This window comes from Taeniopygia guttata, chromosome Z, assembly GCF_048771995.1.
Source record: "Taeniopygia guttata chromosome Z, bTaeGut7.mat, whole genome shotgun sequence".
NCBI classification, from domain to species: Eukaryota; Metazoa; Chordata; class Aves; order Passeriformes; family Estrildidae; genus Taeniopygia; species Taeniopygia guttata.
The window spans coordinates 3,294,019-3,313,539 of NC_133063.1; the positions used below are offsets into that span (position 1 = coordinate 3,294,019).

Genomic DNA, 19,521 nt, shown 5'->3' on the forward strand with positions numbered 1-19,521 from the left:
TTCCCCCTATGGATTCCCCCTTACATTTCCCACCATTTTTCCCCCTTCAATCATCCCCCTCAGCAATTCCCCCTCATGTTTCCCCCCATTCCCCCCCCCACTTTCCCCTATGGATTCCCCCTCACGTTTCCCTCCATTTTTCCCCCCTCAATCATCCCCCTCAGCAATTCCCCCTCACGTTTCCCGCCATTTTTCCACCCCCTGTTCCCCCTATGGATTCCCCTTCACTCATCCCCCTCACGTTTCCTTCCATATTCCCCTCCTCACGTTTCCCCCTCAACAATTCCCCCTCACGTTTCCCCCTATGGATTCCCCCTCATGATTTCCCCTCAGCAATATCCGCCATTTTCCCCCCCTCAATTCCCCCTCGTTCATCCCCCTCACATTTCCCTCCATTTTTCCCCCCTATGGATTCCCCCTCACGTTTCCCGCCATTTTTCACCCCCTCATTCATCCCCCTCAGCAATTCCCCCTCACGTTTCCCGCCATTGTCCCACCCTCGTTTCCCCCTATGGATTCCCCCTCACATTTCCCCCTATGGATTCCCCCTCACGATTCCCCCTCATCCCTCCCCGCCATTTTCCCCCCTTCAATCATCCCCCTCAGCAATTCCCCCTCAGGTTTCCCCCTATGGATTCCTCCTATGGATTCCCCCTCAGCCCTTCCCGCCATTTTTCCCCCCTCAATCATCCCCCTCAGCAATTCCCCCTCAGGTTTCCCCCTATAGATTCCCCCTATGGATTCCCCTCAGCCCTTCCCGCCATTTCCCCCCCCCCCTCAGGTTTCCCCCTCACGATTCCCCCTCACCCCTTCCCGCCATTTTCCCCCCTCACGCTTCCCCTTCCCCTTCCCCCTTCCACCATCGCTCTCCTTTCACCTTCCCCACTATTTTCCACCATCTTCCCCTTTCCTCTTCCTCCCTCACGCTTCTCTTCATCCTCTCCTCCCTCCCTTTCCGCCATTTCACTCCTCCCCTTCCCTTTCCTCTTCCCCTTTGCCCTCCGCCATCACCGCCCCGCCCCTTCACAAGGGGGGGGGGGGGCGAGGCGACAACACCGAAACGTCTCCCCAAAAAACGCCTCCAAAACGCCTCCAAACCTCACCAAAAACCAAGAAGAAACCCAAATTAAATAGAAACAGCAAAAAAAAAAGCACTTAAAAATCGGATTTATTAAAGTTTTTGAAGCGATTATGGAGAAACCCGGCAGAACGGATTGCCCGGCGTTACCGCCCGGCTGGAAGAAGGAAGAAGTCATCCGAAAATCAGGTTTAAGCGCGGGGAAAAGCGATGTTTATTATTTTAGGTATTTATTTTAAAATCATTATTTATATTTTTAAGGATTTGGGGTTTTTTTTGAGGGGTTTTAGGGGGTGTTTAGGGTTTTTTTTAAGGCGCGCGGCGCTGTCCGGAGATGGGAAAAGCGGCGGGGGGGGGGGGGGGGGGGGCGGGAGGTGATTCCGGGTCGGGTTTTTAAAGGGAATTTTCGGGGTTTTTTTGCTTAAAATTTGGAGTTTTCAACCTAAAAGTCTCATTTTCTACCCCTAAATTATCGTTTTGTCCCCTAAGTTTTCGTTTTAGTCCAAAAATCCCCATTTAGTCCCCCAAAATTTCCCATTTTAATCCTAAAAATTCGCATTTTCCCCCTCTAAATTCTCATTTTATCCCCCTAAATTCTCATTTTATCCCCTAAATTTTCATTTTATCCCCCAAATTCTTGTTTTACCCCCCTATAGTCTCATTTTAACTCCAAAATTTCCATTTTTGACCTAAAATTAACATTTTATCCCCATAAAATTACCATTTTATCCCCCTAAATTCTCATTTTAACCCCGAAATTTCAATTTTTAACCTAAAAATCCCCATTTCCCCCCAAACTTTCAATTTTCCCCCCAAAACTTCCATTTTTGACCTAAAATTCCCATTTAATCCCCTAAATTTCCCATTTTCCCCTAAAAATCCTCATTTTTAACCTAAAATCCTAATTTTTCCCCCAAAACTTCTCACTTTTTGCCAACAAAACTCATTTTCCCCTCCTAAATTTCCATTTCTTACCGAAAATTTCAATTTTCCCCCAAAAATTCTCATTTTATCCCCCAAAATTTTAATTTTTTTTACCTAAAAATCCTCCTTTTCCCCTCTAAATTCCCCATTTTACCCCCCTAAATTCTCATTTTTTACCTAAAATTCCCATTTTAAATCTCAAATTCCCATTTGTCCCCCTAAATTCCAGTTTTCCTCCCTAAATTCTAATTTTTTACCTAAAATCGTCATTTTTAACCTAAAATCCCCATATATTACCTAAAAATTTGCATTCTTTACCTAAAATTCCCATTTTAACGCCCAAACCTCTCATTTATCCCCTAAAAATCTTCATTTTTTTTTCCTAAAAATCCTCATTTTATCCCCTAAAATTCCCATTTTTCCCTAAAATCCCCATTCCCCCCCAAACTTTCTTTGTTTTCAATAAATTTCCATTTATTACCTATATTTCCCATTTTATCCCCTAAAATTCTCATTTATCTCCCTAAAATCCCCGTTTTCCCCTCTAAATTTTCATTTTTAACCTAAAATTCCTATTTTATCCCCCCAAAATTCTCATTTTAAACCCCTGAATTCCCATTTCCCCCTAAAATTCTCATTTTTTACCTAAAATTCTCATTTTATCCCCTAAATTTTCATTTTCCCCCTAAATCATCATTTTTACCTAAAAATCCTCATTTTATCCGCCTGAATTCTCATTTTTTGCCTATAAATCTTCATTTTTAACCTAAAATTCCCATTTTATCCCCTAAATTCTCATTTTTTACCTAAAATTTATCCCCTAAATTTCCATTTTATCCCCCTAAATTCTATTTTTGTACCTAAAATTCTCATTTTTACCTAAAATTTCCATTTTATCCCCCTAAATTCTCATTTTGTACCTAAAACTCTCATTTTTCCCTAAAATTTCCATTTTATCCCCTAAATTTCCATTTTATCCCCTTAAATTCTCATCCCCTAAAAATCTCATTTTTTACCTAACATTTCCATTTTATCCCCTAAAATTCCATTTATCCCCCTAAAATCCTCATTTCCCCAAAAAATTCCCAAAAAATCACTAAAATCCCCCAAAAAACGCAGCAAAACCTTTAAAAAAAATCCTCTAAAAATCCTTTAAAAATTCAGTAAAAATTCCCATAAAAACCCAAAAAAAAGCACAAAAATCCTCCAAAAATTCAATTTATTCCTCCAAAACCCCCCCGTAAAATCGCCAAAAATTCACCTTTTTTCTTCATTTTTTCACCAAAAATCCCATTTTTTTGCTGTTTTTCCCCATATTTTCCTCAATTAATCACAATATTTTAATTTTTTTAGCCCGAGTGGGAAGAAATTCCGCAGCAAACCGCAGCTGGCTCGGTATCTGGGGAACTCGGTGGACCTGAGCTCCTTTGATTTCCGCACGGGGAAGATGATGCCCAGCAAACTGCAGAAGAACAAACAGAAACTGCGCAACGACGCCCTCAACCCCAACAAGGTTTGGGCCAAAAATTCAAATTTTTTATTATTTATTTAATATTATTTTAGTCCTGATTTATTCCCCAATTTTCCCCAATTTTTCCCCAATTTTTTCTCATTTTTCTTCCATTTTTTTCTCAATTTTCCCCCAATTTTTTCCTAATTTTCCTCAATTATTTCCCATTTTTATCCCAATTTTTCCTCAATTTTTTCCGAATTTTCCACGATTTTTTCTCAATTTTTACCGCATTTTTATCCCAATTTTCCCCATTTTTCTCCAATTTTCCCCCAATTCTTCCCATTTTTATCCAAATTTTTCCCCAATTTTCCACCCATTTTTGTCCAATCTCCCCCATTTTTTCCCCCCAATTTTTATCCCATTAAAATCCAATTTCCCCCCATTTTTCCCCAATTTCCCCCTAATTTTTATCAATTTTTCTTTCAACTTTCCTCCAATTCTTCCAAAATTTTCCCCAATTTTTTTCCAATTTTCCCGCAATTTTCCTCCATTTTTTCCTTTTTTCCCATTTTTTCCCTCATGAAACATTTTCCCGCCTTTTTTCCCCCGCAACGACGCCCTCAACCCCAACAAGGTTTGGGCCAAAAATTCGAATTTTTTATTATTTACTTAATATTATTTTAGACCTATTGATTCCCCATTTTTTCCCAATTTTCCCCAATTTTTCCTTCCATTTTTTTCTCAATTTTCCCCCAATTTTTTCCCAATTTTCCTCAATTTTTTCCATTTTTATCCCAATTTTTTCCTCAATTTTTTCCCATTTTTTCCCACTTTTATCCCAATTTTTCTCCCATTTTTAATCTCAATTTTTCCCCATTTTTCTCAATTTTCCCCAATTTTCCCCCAATTTTTCCTCAATTTTTTCCCATTTTATCCCACTTTTATCCCAATTTCCCCCAAATTTTCCCGAGTTCTTCCCATTTTTATCCCAATTTTCCCCCATTTCCCCCCAATTTTTATCAATTTTCCCCCATTTTTTTTCCCAAAATTTCCCATTTTCCCCCAGTTTTTATCCCATTAAAATCCAATTTCCACCCCCATTTTTCCCCAATTTTTATTCCCTAATTTTTATTCCCCAATTTTTATTCCCCAGTTTTTCCCAATTTTATCCCATTTTTCCCCCGTTTTATTCCCAATTTTCCCCAATTTTTTCTTCCATTTTTTTCTCAATTTTCCCCCAATTTTTTCCCCAATTTTCCTCAATTTTTTCCATTTTTATCCCAATTTTTTCCTCAATTTTTTCCCATTTTGTCCCACTTTTATCCCAATTTTTCTCCCATTTTTATCTCAATTTTTCCCCATTTTTCTCAATTTTCCCCAATTTTCCCCCAATTTTTCCTCAATTTTTTCCCATTTTATCCCACTTTTATCCCAATTTCCCACAATTTTTTCTCAATTTTTATCCCATTTTTATCCCAATTGTTCCCCAATTTTCCACCCATTTTTGTCCAATTTCCCCCCATTTTTTCCCCAAATTTTCCCATTTTTCCCCCAATTTTTATCCCATTAAAATCCAATTTTCCCCCATTTTTCCCTAATTTCCCCCCAATTTTCCTCCATTTTTTCCCTTTTTTCCATTTTTCCCCTTTTCCCCTCATGATTTTCCCACCTTTTTTTCCCCCTCAACGACGCCCTCAACCCCAACAAGGTCTGGTCCAAAAATTCAAATTATTTGTGATTTTATTTAATACTATTGTAGACCTATTTATTCCCCATTTTTCCTCAATTTTTACCAAATTTTCCCAATTTTTTTCCCATATTTCTTCCATTTTTTCCAATTTTTCTGCCATTTTTTCCCCAATTTTCCTCAATTTTTTTCCATTTTTATCCCAATTTTTTCCTCACTTTTTTCCCATTTTTTCCCACTTTTATCCCAATTTTTCCTCTTTTTTTTCCCATTTTCCCCAATTTTTCCCCATTTTTATCTCAATTTTTCCCCATTTTTATCCCAATTTTCCCCTTTTTTATCCAATTTTTCCGCATTTTTCCCCCAATTTTTTTCTCACTTTTTTCGCAATTTTTCCCCTATTTTTTCTCGTATTTATCCTGTTTTAATCCATTTTTAATCTAATTCCTCCCCAATTTTTTCTCAATTTTCCCCAATTTTCCCCACACTATTTCCCAATTTTTCTCAAATATTCCCCAAATTCCCCCAATATCTTCCCCCAATTTTCCCCTATTTTTCCCCATTTTTACCCCAATTTTCCCAATTTCCCCCCCATTTTCCACCCATTTTTGTCCAATTTCCCCCCATTTTTTCCCAAATTTTCCCATTTTTATCCCAATTTTTATCCCATTAAAATCCAATTTTCCCCCCATTTCTCCCCGATTTTCATCAATTTTTCTTCCAACTTTCCTCCAATTCTTCCAAAATTTTCAGCATTTTTTTTCCAATTTTCCCGCAATTTTCCTCCATTTTTCCCATTTTTCCCATTTTTTCCCTTTTTCCCCTCATGATTTTCCCAGCCTTTTTCCCCCTCAACCCCAACAAGGTTTGCTCCAAAAATTCAATTTATTTGTGATGTTATTTAATCCTATTTTAGACCTATTTATTCCCCAATTTTCCCCATTTTTTTCCCATTTTTTTTCCATTTTTTTCTCAATTTTCCCCCAATTTTTCCCAATTTCTTCCCATTTTTCTTCCATTTTTTTTCTCAATTTTCCCCCAATTTTTTCCCACTTTCATCCCAATTGTTCCCAATTTTTTCTCAATTTTTATCCCATTTTTTCCCACTTTTATCCCAATTTTCCACAATTTTTTCCTATTTTTCCCCCAATTTTTTTCTCAATTTCCCCCAAATTTTTCCCAATTTCCCCCACTTTTTCCCCAATTCTTCCCATTTTTTCCAATTTCCCCTCAATTTTCCTCAATTTTTTTCTTTTTTCCATTTTTTCCCTCATGAAACATTTTCCCGCCTTTTTTTCCCCTCAACGACGCCCTCAACCTCAACAATGTTTGCCCAAAAATTCAAATTTTTTATTATTTATTTAATATTATTTTAGTCCTGATTTATTCCCCAATTTTCCCATTTTTTCCCAATTTTTCCCATTGTTCTTCCATTTTTTTCCTCAATTTTCCCCCAATTTTTCCCCAATTTTACTCAATTTTTTCCATTTTTATCCCAAATTTTTCACAATTTTTTCCCATTTTCCCACTTTTATCCCAATTTTTCCCAATTTTTTCTCAATTTTTATCCCATTTTTATCCAAATTTTTCCCTATTTTTCTAAATTTTCCCCCAAATTTCCCCCAATTTTCCCTCAATTCTTCCCATTTTTATCCCAATTTTTCCCAATTTTCCTCCAAATTTCCCCCAAATTTTTGCCACTTTTTCCCCTATTCTTTCCATTTTTATCCCAATTTTTCCCCATTTTTATCCCATTTTAATCCAATTTTAATCCAATTTTTTCCCCAATTTTTTGTCAATTATTCCCATTTTTTCCCTAATTTTATCCCAATATTTCCCAATTTTCCCACCACATTTTCCTCCATTTTTTCCCTTTTTACCCTCATGATTTTCCCACCTTTTTTCCCCCTCAACCCCAACAAGGTTTGGTCCAAAAATTCAAATTATTTGTGATTTTATTTAATATTATTTTAGACCTATTTATTCCCCAATTTCCCCCCAATTTTCCCCAATTTTTCGCCATTTTTCTTCCATTTTTTTCTCATATTTTCCCCCAATTTTCCTCAATTTTTTCCTCATTTTTCCCCATTTTTCTTCCATTTTTTTCTCAATTTCCCCCAATTTTTTCCAATTTTTCCCAATTTTTCCCCATTTTTCATCCATTTTTTTCATAATTTTCCCCCAATTTTTCCCACTTTTATCCCAATTTTTCCTCAATTTTTTTCCACATTTATTCCAATTTCCCCAAATTTTCCCCAATTTTTTCCCATTTTTCTTCCATTTTTTCCCATTTTTCTTTCATTTTTTTCTCAATTTTCCCCCATTTTTTTCCCAATTTTCCTCAATTTTTTTTCCATTTTTATCCCACTTTTTCCTTAATTTTTTCCCATTTTTCCCACTTTTATCCCAATTTCCCATCCCAATTTTTCCTCAATTTGTATCCCAATTTTTCCCCATTTTTCTCAATTTTCCCCCAAATTTTCCCCATTTTCCCCCATTTTTATCCCAATTTTCTCCAATTTCCCCCAATTTTCCTCAATTTTTTCCCATTTTTATCCCAATTTTCCCTCAATTTTCCCACATTTATCCCAATTTTTTCTCAATTTTTATTCCATTTTTATCCCAATTTTCCCCCATTTTTCTCAATTTCCACCAAATTTTCCCCAATTTTTCCCTGATTTTTCCCATTTTTACCCCAATATTCCCCCAATTTTCCACCCATTTTTGTCCGATTCCCCCCATTTTTTTTCCCAAATTTTCCCATTTTTCCCCAATTTTTGTCCCATTAAAATCCAATTTTCTTCCCCATTTTTCCCCAATTTTTATCCCAATTTTCCCCAATATTCCCCCAATTTTCCTCCATTTTTTCCCACCTTTTTTTCCCCCTCAACCCCAACAATGTTTGGCCAAAAATTCAAATTTTTAAAAATTTTATTTAATAATATTTTAGTCCTGATTTATTCCCCAATTTTTCCCCAATTTTCCCAATTTTTTCCAATTTTTTATCCAATTTCCCACAATTTTTTCTTAATTTTTATCCTATTTTTATCCCAATTACCCCCAATTTTTCCCATTTTCATCCCATTTTTTCCAATTTTAATCAAATTTTAATCAAATTATTCCCCATTCTTAGCCAATTTTAATGCATTTTTAATCCTAATTTTCCCCATTTTTTCCCAATTTTTCTCCATATTTTTCCCCAATTTTTTCCCAATTTTCCCAAAATTTTCTCCAAATTTTCCCCAATTTTCCCCCATTTTCTCCCATAATAATCTTATTTTTTAGCCATTTTTTGCCTTTTTTCCCCAATTTTCACAAAATTTCCTCCCCCAATTTTTTCCCAATTTTCCCAAATTTTTCCCCAAATTTTCCCCCATTTTTTCCTGATTATTTTGCCATTTTTATTCCAATTTTTTGCCATTTTTCCTCATTTCATCCCCATTTTTGCCCTAATTTTTCCCAATTTTCCCCCATTTTCGCCCCATTTTCTCCCATAATAATCTTATTTTTTTAACAGTTTTTTTGCCATTTTTCCCCATTTTTTGTCCATTTTTCCCCAAATTTTCACCAAAATTTCCCCAATTTTTCCCCCAATTTTCCCCAATTTCCCCCCATTTTTTCCCTATTTTCCCCAATTTTCTCCCATAATAATCTTATTTTTAATTGGTTTTTTGCCAATTCTTCCCCCATTTTTTTTCCCAATTTTCCCCCAATTTTCCCCCAAATTTTCTCAATTTCCCACAAATTTTCCCCCATTTTTTTCCTGATTTTTTGCCATTTTTATTCCAATTTTTTGCCATTTTTCCTCATTTCTTCCCCATTCATTTTTTGTCCATTTTTGCCCAAATTTCCCCCAATTTTCCCCCAATTTTCCCCCATTTTCTCTCATAATAATCCTATATTTTAACTGTTTTTTTGCCTTTTCCCCCCATTTTTTTCCGTTTTCCCCCAAATTTTCACCAAATTATCACAAATTTTTCCCAAATTTTCCCCAATTTCCCCCATTTTTTCCCCCAATTTTTCCCCATATTCTCCCATAATAATCTTATTTTTTAACCGTTTTTTTGCATTTTTTCTCTCATTTTTTGTCCGTTTTCCCCCAAATTTTCACCAAAATTCCCCCATTTTTTCCCAATTATTCCCAATTTTCCCCCATTTTCTCCCTTAATAATCTTTTTTTTAAACCCTTTTTTTGCCATTTTTTCCCCATTTTTTCTCCATTTTCCACCAAATTTTTACCAGAATTTCCCCAAATTTTTCCCAATTTCCCCCCATTTTCTCCCATAATAATCTTATTTTTTAACTGTTTTTTTGCCTTTTTTCCCTCATTTTTTGTCTGTTTTCCCCCAAGTTTTCACCAAATTTCCCCCAATTTTTTCCCAATTTTCCCTAAATTTCCCCAATCTTTCTCCCAAATTTTCCTAATTTTTTGCCATTTTTATTCCAATTTTTTTTTCCATTTTTCCTCATTTCTTCTCCATTTTTTGCCTGTTTTTCCCCAAATTTTACCCAAAATTTCCCCATTTTTTCCCCAATTTTTCCACATTTTCCCCCATTTTCTCCCATAATAATATTTTTTTTAACCTTTTCTTGCCTTTTTTCCCTCATTTTTTATCCGTTTTCCCCAAATTTTCACCGAATGATCCCAAATTTTTTTCCCAATTTTCCCCAATTTTTCCCCCATTTTGTCCCATAATAATCTTATTTTTTAACCGTTTTTTGCCATTTTTTCCCCATTTTTTGTCTGTTTTCCCCCAAATTTTCACCAAAATTCCCCCATTTTTTTCCCAATTATTCCCAATTTTCGCGCATTTTCTCCCATAATAATATTTTTTTAACCTTTTTTTGCCTTTTTTCCCTCATTTTTTATCCGTTTTCCCCAAATTTTCACCGAATGATCCCAAATTTTTTTCCCAATTTTCCCCAATTTTTCCCCCATTTTGTCCCATAATAATCTTATTTTTTAACCGTTTTTTTGCGTTTTTTCCTCAAATTTTGTCCGTTTTCCACCAAAATTTTGCCAAAATTTCCCCAATTTTCCTGATTTTTTCCATTTTTATTCCAAATTTTTGCCATTTTTACCTCATTTCTTCCCCATTTTTTCACCGTTTTCCCCCAAATTTTCACCAAATTTCCCCCAATTTTTTCCCCAATTTTCTCCAAAATTTTCCCAATTTTTCCGCATTTTCCCCCATTTTCTCCCATAATAATCTTAATTTTTAACAGTTTTTTTACTTTTTTCCCTCATTTTTTGTCAGTTTTCCTCCAAATTTTCACAAAATTATCCCAAATTTTTTTCCTGATTTTCCCCCAATTTTTCCCAATTTTCCCCCATTTTCCCCCCATTTTCTCCCATAATAATCTTATTTTTTAACCATTTTTCCTCATTTTTTCCCCATTTTTTCTCCGTTTTCCCCCAAATTTTCACCAAAATATCCCAAATATTTTTTCCCAATTATTCCCAATTTATTCCAAAATTTTCCTGATTTTTTTGCCATTTTTATTCAAATTTTTTGCCATTTTTCCTCATTTTTTCCCCATTTTTTCTCCGTTTTCCCCCAAATTTTCTCCAATTTTTCCCCCCATTTTCTCCCATAATAATCTTATTTTTTAACCATTTTTCCCGATTTTGTGTCCGCTTTCCCCCAAATTTTCACCAAATTTTCCCCATTTTTTCCCAATTTTTTTCCCCAATTTCCCCCAAATTTTCCCCCATGTTTTCCTGATTTTTTGCCATTTTTATTCCAATTTTTTGCCATTTTTCCTCATTTCTTCCCCATTTTTTCTGTTTTCCCCCAAATTTTCACCAAATTTTCCCCAATTTTTCCCCAAATTATCCCAAAATTTCCCCATTTTTTTCTCTAATTTCCCCCGATTTTCTCCCATAATAATCCTATTTTTTAACCTTTTTTTGCCTTTTTTCCCTCATTTTTCATCCGTTTTTCCCCAAATTTTCACCAAATGATCCCAAATTTTTTTCCCTATTTTTCCACAACATATTCCCAACTTTTCCGTAACTTTTCCCGATTTTTTCCCAGGGCAAGCCGGACCTGAACACGACCCTGCCCATCCGGCAGACCGCGTCCATTTTCAAGCAGCCGGTGACCAAAATCACCAACCACCCCGGGAACAAAGTCAGGAGCGACCCGCAGCGACTGAGCGAGCAGCCCCGGCAGGTCAGGGGTTAAACTGCCCCGAAATTTGGGGGGGAAAAACATTCCTAAATATTGGGGAAAAAATTGGGGAAAATTGGGGAAAAATTGGGAAAAAATTGGGGAAAAAATAGGCGAAAAATCGGAATTTTTGAAGGAAAAGATGGGTGAAAAATGAATTAAAAATGAGAATAAAATGGGGGAAAATTGGGGTAAATTTGGGAAAAAAATGGAAAAATTTGGGGAATAAATGAGAAAAAATTGGGGGAAAAATTGGGAAAAAATTGGGTAAAAATGGAGGAAAATTACAAAAAATTGGGGAAGAAATGCGGAAAAATTGGGAAAAATTGGAGAAAAATTGGGAAAAAATTGGGTAAAAATGGAGGAAAATTGGGAAAAAATTGGGGGAAATTTGGGAAAAATTTGGGATAAATTGGGGGAAATTTTGGGAAAATTGGGAAAAATTGGAAAAAATTGGAAAAAAATTGGGAAAAAAATAGGGAGAAAAAGGAGAAAAATTGGGGGAAAATTGGAAAAAAATTCGGGAAAAATAGGGAAAAAACTGGAAAAATTTGGGGAATAAATGAGGGAAAATTGGGAAAAGTGGGAAAAATCTGGGAGAAATTGATAAAAAATGGGAAAAAATTGGGAAGAAATGTGGTAAAGTTGGAAAAAAAATGGGGGAAAAAAAAGAAGGAAAATTGGGAAAAATTTGGGAAATATTGGGAAAAAATGGCTGAAATTTGGGGAAAAAATTGGGAAAAATTGAAAAAAAATGGGAGAAATGGGAAAAATTGGGGGAAAAATTGGGGGAAAATTGGGAAAATTTGTGGAAAAAAATTGGGAAATATTGGGAAAAATTGGAAAAAAAAATTGGGAAAAAAGGGGGAAATAAGAAAAAAAATAAGATAAAAATGGGGAAAATTTGTGGAAAAAATTTGTGAAATATTGGGAAAAATATGGGGCAAAATTTGGGGTAAAATGGGGCAAGTTTGGGCAAAGTGAGGAACGAGGCGGGAACAAAGTCAGGAGCGACCCACAGAGACTGAGCGAGCAGCCACGGCAGGTCAGGGGTTAAACTGTCCCGAAATTTGGGGGAAAACATTCCCAAAATTTGGGGGAAAAAATTGGGGAAAAATTGGGAAAAAATTGGGGAAAAATTGGGAAAAATTGGAGAAAAAATGGGCAAAAAATTCGATTTTTGAAGGAAAAATTGGGGAAAAGATGGGTGAAAAATGAAGAAAAAATGAGAATAAAATGTGAATAAATGAGAAAAATTGGGGGAAAATTTGAGGAAAATTTGGGGAAAATTAGGAAAAAATTTGGTGGATAATTTGGGAAAAATGGGGAAAATTGAGGAAAATTTTGGAAAAATTGGGGAAAAATTTTGGGAAAATTTGGAAAAAATTATGAAAAATTGGAGGAAAAATTGGGGGAAAATTGGGAAAATATTGGGAAAAATTATGAAAATTTGGGGAACAAATTGGGAAAAAATGGGGAAAATTGGACAAATTGGAAAAAAATTGGGGGAAAATTGGGGGAAATTGGGGGAAATAGGAGAAAATAAGGAAAAAATGGGAGAAATTGGAAAAAAATTGGGGAAAAAAGGAGAAAAATTGGGAAAAATTTGGGAAAAAATGGGGGGAAAATGAGCAAAAAATTTGATTTTTTTCTGGAGAAAAATGGGGAAAAATTGGAAAAAAATTGGGGGAAAATTGAGCAAAAAATTCGATTTTTTGAGGGGAAAAATTTGAAAAAAAAAAGGGGAAAAATTGGAAGAATATGGGAAAAAATTGGGGGACAAATGGGAGAAATTGGGAAAAATTGGGGAGAAAAGGGGAAAAATTGGGAAAAATTTGGGAAACATTGGGGAAAAATTGGGGGGAAATTGGGGAAAATTTGTGGAAAAAATTTGGGAAATATTTGGGGCAAAATTTGGGGAAAAATTTGGGGTAAAATTTGGGGTAAAATGGGGCAAGTTTGGGCAAAGTGAGGAATGAGGTGGGAATAAAGTCAGGAGTGACCCGCAGAGACTGAGCGAGAGCAACGGCAGGGAAGGGGTTAAACTGTCCCAAATTTGGGGGAAATTGGGAAAAATTAGGGGGAAAAAATTCCCAAAATTTGGGGGAAAATTGGGAAAAAGTTGGGGAAAAATTGGGGGAAAATTGGGGAAAAAATCGGTGAAAATTCGGAATTTTTAAATGGAAAAGATGGGTGAAAAATGAAGAAAAAATGAGAATAAAATGGGGAAAATTGGGAAAAAATTGGATGAAAATTGGGAAAAATTGGAGGAAAAAAGAGAAAAAAACGGGGGAAATTTCGGGGGAACTTTGGAAAATTTGGGTGAAAATTAGGAAAAAATTGGGGAAAATTTGGGAAAAATGGGAGAAAATTGGGAAAAAATTGGGGAAAAAAGGAGAAAAATTGGGAAAAATTTGGGGGAAAATGGGAAAAAATGGAGAAAAATTGGGAAATAAATGAGGAAAAATTGGGGGGAAAATGGGGAAAAACTGAGGAAAAAAGGAGAAAAATTTGGGGGGAAAATGAGGAAAAATCGGGAAAAAATTTGGGAAAATTTGGGGAAAAATGGAGGGAAATGGGAGAAAAAATGTGGAAAAAATTGGGAGAAAAATTGGGGAAATTTGGAAAAAAATGGCGGGAAAATTGGGAAAAATCGAAAAATTGGGAAAAAAATTGGGGGAAAATGGGTTAAAAAATAAGATTATTATGGGAGAAAATGGGGAAAAAAGAGAAAAAATCAGGATAAATTTTGGGGAAAATGAGTAAAAATTGGTTAAAAAAATAAGATTATTATGGGGGAAAATGGGGAAAAAATTGGGAAGAATTGGAGAAAAAATGGGAAAAAAAGAGGAAAAATTGGGGGAAAAAATGAGGAAAAATTGGGAAAATTTGTGGAAAAAATTTGGGAAATATTTGGGGGAAAATTTGGGGTAAAATTTGGGGTAAAATGGGGCAAGTTTGGGCAAAGTGAGGAATGAGGAGGGAATAAAGTCAGGAATGACCCGCAGAGACTGAGCGAGAGCACCGGCAGGGAAGGGGTTAAACAGTCCCGAAATCCGTGGGGAAAATTGGGAAAAAATTGGGGGAAAAAATTCCCAAAATTTGGGGAAAAATTGGGAGAAAGTTGGGAAAAATTGGGGGAAAATTGGGGGAAAAACGGGTAAAAAATGGGCAAAAAATTCGATTTTTTGAAGGAAAAATTGGGAAAAATTTGGGGGAAAATGGGGAAAAATAGGGAAAAAATGGGGAAAAAAAGGAGAAAAATTGGGCAAAAATTGGGAAAAATGGGAGAAAAAATGGGAGAAATTCGGAAAAAATTAAGGAAAAATTGAGGAAAAATTGGGAAAAAATTGGGATAAAATGGGAAAAAAATGGAAAAAATTGCGGGAAATGGGAAAAAAAATGGGGGGGAAAAGGAGAAAAATTGGGTAAAAGTTGGGTAAAAAAGGAGAAAAATTTGGAAAAATGGGGGAAAATCGGAGAAAATTTGGGAAAAATTGGGAAAAAAATGAGGAAAAAAAAAAGGAGAAAAATTGGGCAAAATTTGGGGGGAAAATGGGGAAAAATTGGAAAAAATTGGGCAAAAAGGGGAAAAAATTGGAAAAATTTGGGGAATAAATGAGGAAAAATTGGGGGAAATTTGGAAAAAATTTGGGAAAAAAGGAGAAAAATTTGGAAAAAATTGGGAAAAAATTGGAAATATTTGGGAAAAATGAGGAAAAATTGGAGGAAAATTGAGGGAAAATAGGGGAAAAATGGGGTAAAAATGGGAGAAAATTTGGGGAAAAAATGTGGAAAAATTTGAAAAAATGAGGAAAAATTGGGGAAAAAAGGAGAACAATTGGGGAAAATGTGAAAAATTGGAAAAAAATTGGGTAAAAATGGAGGAAAATTGGAAAAAAATGGGAAAAATAGGGAAAAGGTGGGGGAAATGGGAAAAATGGGGAAAAAGTGAGGAAAATGGGGGAAATAAGAAAAAAATCAGGGAAAAAATTGGGAAAATTTGTGGAAAAAATTCGGGAAATATTGGGAAAATTTTGGGGAAAATTTGGGGTAAAATGGGGCAAGTTTGGGCAGAGTGAGGAATGAGGCGGGAACAAAGTCAGGAGTGACCCGCAGAGACTGAGCGAGAGCACCGGCAGGGAAGGGGTTAAATGTTCCGAAATTTGGGGGGAAAATTCCCACAGTTTGGGGGAAAAATCCCAAAATTGGGAAAAAATTGGGGGAAAATTGGGGAAAAATTGGCGAAAATTGGGGGGGAAATTGGGGGGAAAATGGCAAAAAAATCGGAATTTCTGACAGAAAAGATGGGTGAAAAATGGGGGGATATGAGAATAAAATGGGGAAAAATTTGGGGGAAATTGGGAAAAAATTGGTGGAAAAATTTGGGAAAATTGGGAAAAAATTGGGGAAAATTTGGGAAAATTGGGAAAATTTGGGAAAAATTGGGAAAAAAATTTGGGAAAAATTGGGATAGATGAGGAAAAATTGGGGGAAAAATGAGGAAAAATTGGGAAAATTGGGGAAAATATTGGGAAAAATTGGGAAAAATGGAAAAAGGAGAAAAATTGGGGAAAGTTTGGGGGGAAATTGGGGAAAATTTGGGAAAGATTGAGGAAAATTTGGGGAAAATTGGGGAAAACTTGGGAAAATTTGGGGAATCAATGAGGAAAAATTGGGGGAAAAATTGGGAAAAAATTGGGTAAAAATGGAGGAAAATTAGAAAAAATTGGGGAAGAAATGGGGAAAAAATAGAAAAAAATGGGGAAAAAAGGGGAAAAATTGGGGGAAAATGGGAGAAATTGGGAAAAATTGAGGAAAAAATGGGGAAAATTGGGGAATAAATGAAAAAAATTGGGGAAAATGGGAAAAATTGGAAAAAACTTGGGGGAAAATTGGAAAAAAAATTAGGGGAAAAAAAGGAGAAAAATGGGGAAAAATTTGGGGGAAATTGGGAATAAAATTGAGAAAAATTGGGGGAAAATTGGGGAAAAAATAGGAAGAAATGAGCCAAAAATTAGATTTTTTGAAGGGAAAAATTGGGAAAGATTCGGGAAAAAATGGGAATAATTGGACAAATTTGGGAAAAATTGGGGAAAAAATGGGGAAAAAATGGGGAAAAAAGGAGAAAAATTGGGAAAAGTTTGGGGGAAAATGGGAGAAAAAATGTTAGAAATTGGGGGAAAATTGGGGAAAAAATGAGAAAAAGTGGGAAAAATTTGGGGGAAAATGGGAAAATATTGAGAAAAAATGGGGAAAAACGGGGGAAAATTGGGGGGAAAAACGTGAAAAATTGGGAAAAATTTGGGGGAAAATGGGGAAAAAATTGGGGCAATATTGAGGAAAAATTGGGAAAAAGGGGAGAAATTGGAAAAAAATTGGGGGAAAAAAGGACAAAAATAGGGATTAATTTGGGGGGGGGAATGGGGAAAAATTGGGGGAAAATTGGGGAAAAAATGGGAAAAATTTGGGCAAAAATTGGGAAGAATTGGGGAAAAATGAGAAAAAAAATGGGGCAAAATTGGGGAAAAATTGGGAAAAAATTGTAAAAAATTAGGAAAAAATGTGGAATGATGAGCAAAATCTTCGATTTTTTGAAGGGAAAAAATAGGAAAAATTGGGGAAAAAATGGGGGAATATTGGGAAAAATTTGTGGGAAAATGGGAAAAAAAGGAGAAAAAATGGGGAAAATTTGGAAAAAAATCTGAAAAATTTGAAAAATTTGGGAAAAATTAAGAAAAAAAGGTGGAAAATGGGGGAAAAAGGAGAAAAATTTGGAAAAATTTGGCAAAAATGGAAGAAAAAATGGGAGAAATTGGATAAAAATGTGGAAAAAAGAGGGGAGAAATTGGGAAAAAATGAGAGAAAAATTGGTGAAAAATTGGGGGGAAAAAGGAGAAAAATTGGGAAAAAATGGACAAAATTTGGGAAAAAATTCAGCAAAATTGGGGAAAAATCAGGAAAAAAGTGGAGAAAATTGGAGAAAAATTGGGGGAAATTTGGGGGGAAAATTGGTTAAAAAATAAGATTATTATGGGAGAAAATGGGGGAAAATTTGGGGAAAATTGGGGAAAAAATCAGGAAAAAATTGGGGAAAAACTGGGGAAAAATTGAGGAAAAATTGGGAAAAATTGGGAAATAATCAGGGAAAAATCAGGGAAGAATTGGGAAAAATTGGGGAAAATAGGGTAGAAATTCAGGAAAATTGGGGAAAATCAGGAAAAAATTGAGAAAAATTTGGGAAATAATTGGGGAAAAATTAGGAAAAAATCAGGAAAATTAGGGGAAAAAATGGGAGAAAAATAGGGAAAAAATTGGGAAAAAAATAAGAAAAAAATTAGGAGAAATTAGGGGAAAGTTGGGGGAAAATTGGGGAAAATTGGTTTAAAAATAAGATTATTATGGGGGAAAATGGGGAAAAATAAGGAAAAAATCAGGAAAAATTTGGGTAAAAATGAGGAAAAATTGGGGAAAAATTGGGAAGTAACGGAGGAAAAATTGGGGAAAAATCAGGAAAAAAATAAGAAAAAAATGGGAAAAAATTCAGAAAAAATTGGGAAAAATTGCAGAAAAATCGGAAAAAATTTGGGAAAAATTGGGTAAAAATTTGGGAAAAATTCGGATTTTTTGGCTAAAAAAATTTGGATTTTTTTGGGTAAAAATTTGTATTTTTTTGCAGCTTTTTTGGGAGAAGCGGCTGCAGGGTCTGAGCGCTTCTGATGTGAGCGAAGAAATCATCAAATGCATGGAACTGCCCAAAGGGCTGCAAGGTGGGGAAAAATGGGGTAAAAACAGAGAAAATTGGGCAAAAATAATAAATCGGGGAAAAATCGGGGAGAAATTCGGTGAAAATTTGGTGAAAATCGGAGAAAAAATGGCTGAAAAACGAAGAAAAAACCGATATTTTTTGGCGAAAAAATGAAATTTTTGGCGTTAAAAAATTGAATTTTTTTGTGAAAAATGGGAAATTTTTTGGGGTAAAAAATGGGATTTTTTTTTAATAAGAAGGGGATTTTTGGCAAAAAAACCCCGAATTTTTGGTGAAAAAATCGAATATTTTGGCAAAAAATCAAATTTTTTGGGGTTAAAAAATGGATTTTTGTGGCCACAAAAAAACGAATTTTTTGACCAAAAAACTGGATTTTTTTGGGGAAAAAATGGAATTTTTGGTGTTAACATTGTGAAGTTTTCAGGAAAAAAAATTGATTTTTTTGGTGAAAAATGAGAAAATTTTTGGGATTAAAAATTGGAATTTGGGGGGAAAAAACCCTGATTTTTTCAGCAAAAAAATGTGGATTTTTTTTTTTTGCAAGAAAAGGGGAATTTTTGGTTAAAAAAATCGATTTCTTTGGCAAAAATAATCAAATTTTTAATCAAATTGACCAAAAATTTGAATTTTTATGGGAAAAAATTCGATTTTTTCACCAAAAAAATGGATTTCTTTTGGCAAAAAATTCTAATTTTTTTGGTTAAAAATCGATTTATTGGCAAAAAAATTGAACTTCTTGGGCAAAAAAATGAAAATTTTTAATAAAAAATTGATTTTTTTGACAAAAAACCTGGATTTTTTGGCAAAAAATTCGAATTCTTTTGGGTTAAAGAATGGATTTTTGTGGCCACAAAAAATCGAACTTTTTGACCAAAAAAACCGGATTTTTTGGCAAAAAAATGGGATTTTTGGCGTTAACATTGTGAACTTTTCAGGAAAAAAAATTGAGTTTTTTTGGTGAAAAATGGGAAATTTTTTGGGGTAAAAAATGGGAATTTTGGGGGAAAAAACCCAAATTTTTTTAGCAAAAATATTGAGATTTTTTTTTTTGCAAAGAAAGGGGAATTTTTGGTTAAAAAAATCAATTTTTTATTTCAAATATAATCAAATTTTGAGTCAAAGAAAGTATCATTTTTTGACAAAAAAATTGAATTTTTATGGTAAAAAAATCGGATTTTTAGCAAAAAAATTGGATTTTTTTTTAAATTCTATTTTTTGGGGTTAAAAAAACTATTTTTTTGCCATCAAAATCGAACTTTTTGGCCAAAAAAATGGAATTTTTGGTGAAAAAAATTTATTTTTTGACAAGATAATCGAATTTTTTGGCAAAATTCAAATTTTTTGGGGTTAAAAAATCGATTTTTTGGCCACAAAAAATCGAATTTTTTGATCCAAAATACCAAATTCTTTGGCAAAAAATGGGAATTTTTTGGTGAA

The 19,521-nt window shown here is 34.5% G+C and overlaps 1 protein-coding gene across 2 annotated transcripts in view; it reads left to right on the forward strand.

Annotated features, from left to right (window-relative positions):
* Nucleotides 1–988: 988 nt before the first annotated feature.
* Nucleotides 989–19,521, forward strand: part of LOC121468119 (methyl-CpG-binding domain protein 2) — a 29,993-nt gene continuing 11,460 nt past the window's right edge. The window contains exons 1-4 of one of the 2 annotated variants that reach the window (XM_072922370.1): nt 989–1,304; nt 3,356–3,515; nt 11,181–11,318; nt 17,995–18,085. In XM_072922370.1, the coding sequence (XP_072778471.1) occupies nt 1,192–1,304; nt 3,356–3,515; nt 11,181–11,318; nt 17,995–18,085 (502 nt within the window). In that variant the 5' untranslated portion in view covers nt 989–1,191. The remainder of the gene's footprint in view (nt 1,305–3,355; nt 3,516–11,180; nt 11,319–17,994; nt 18,086–19,521) is intronic. The other variant, XR_012053035.1, reaches the window with a different exon arrangement.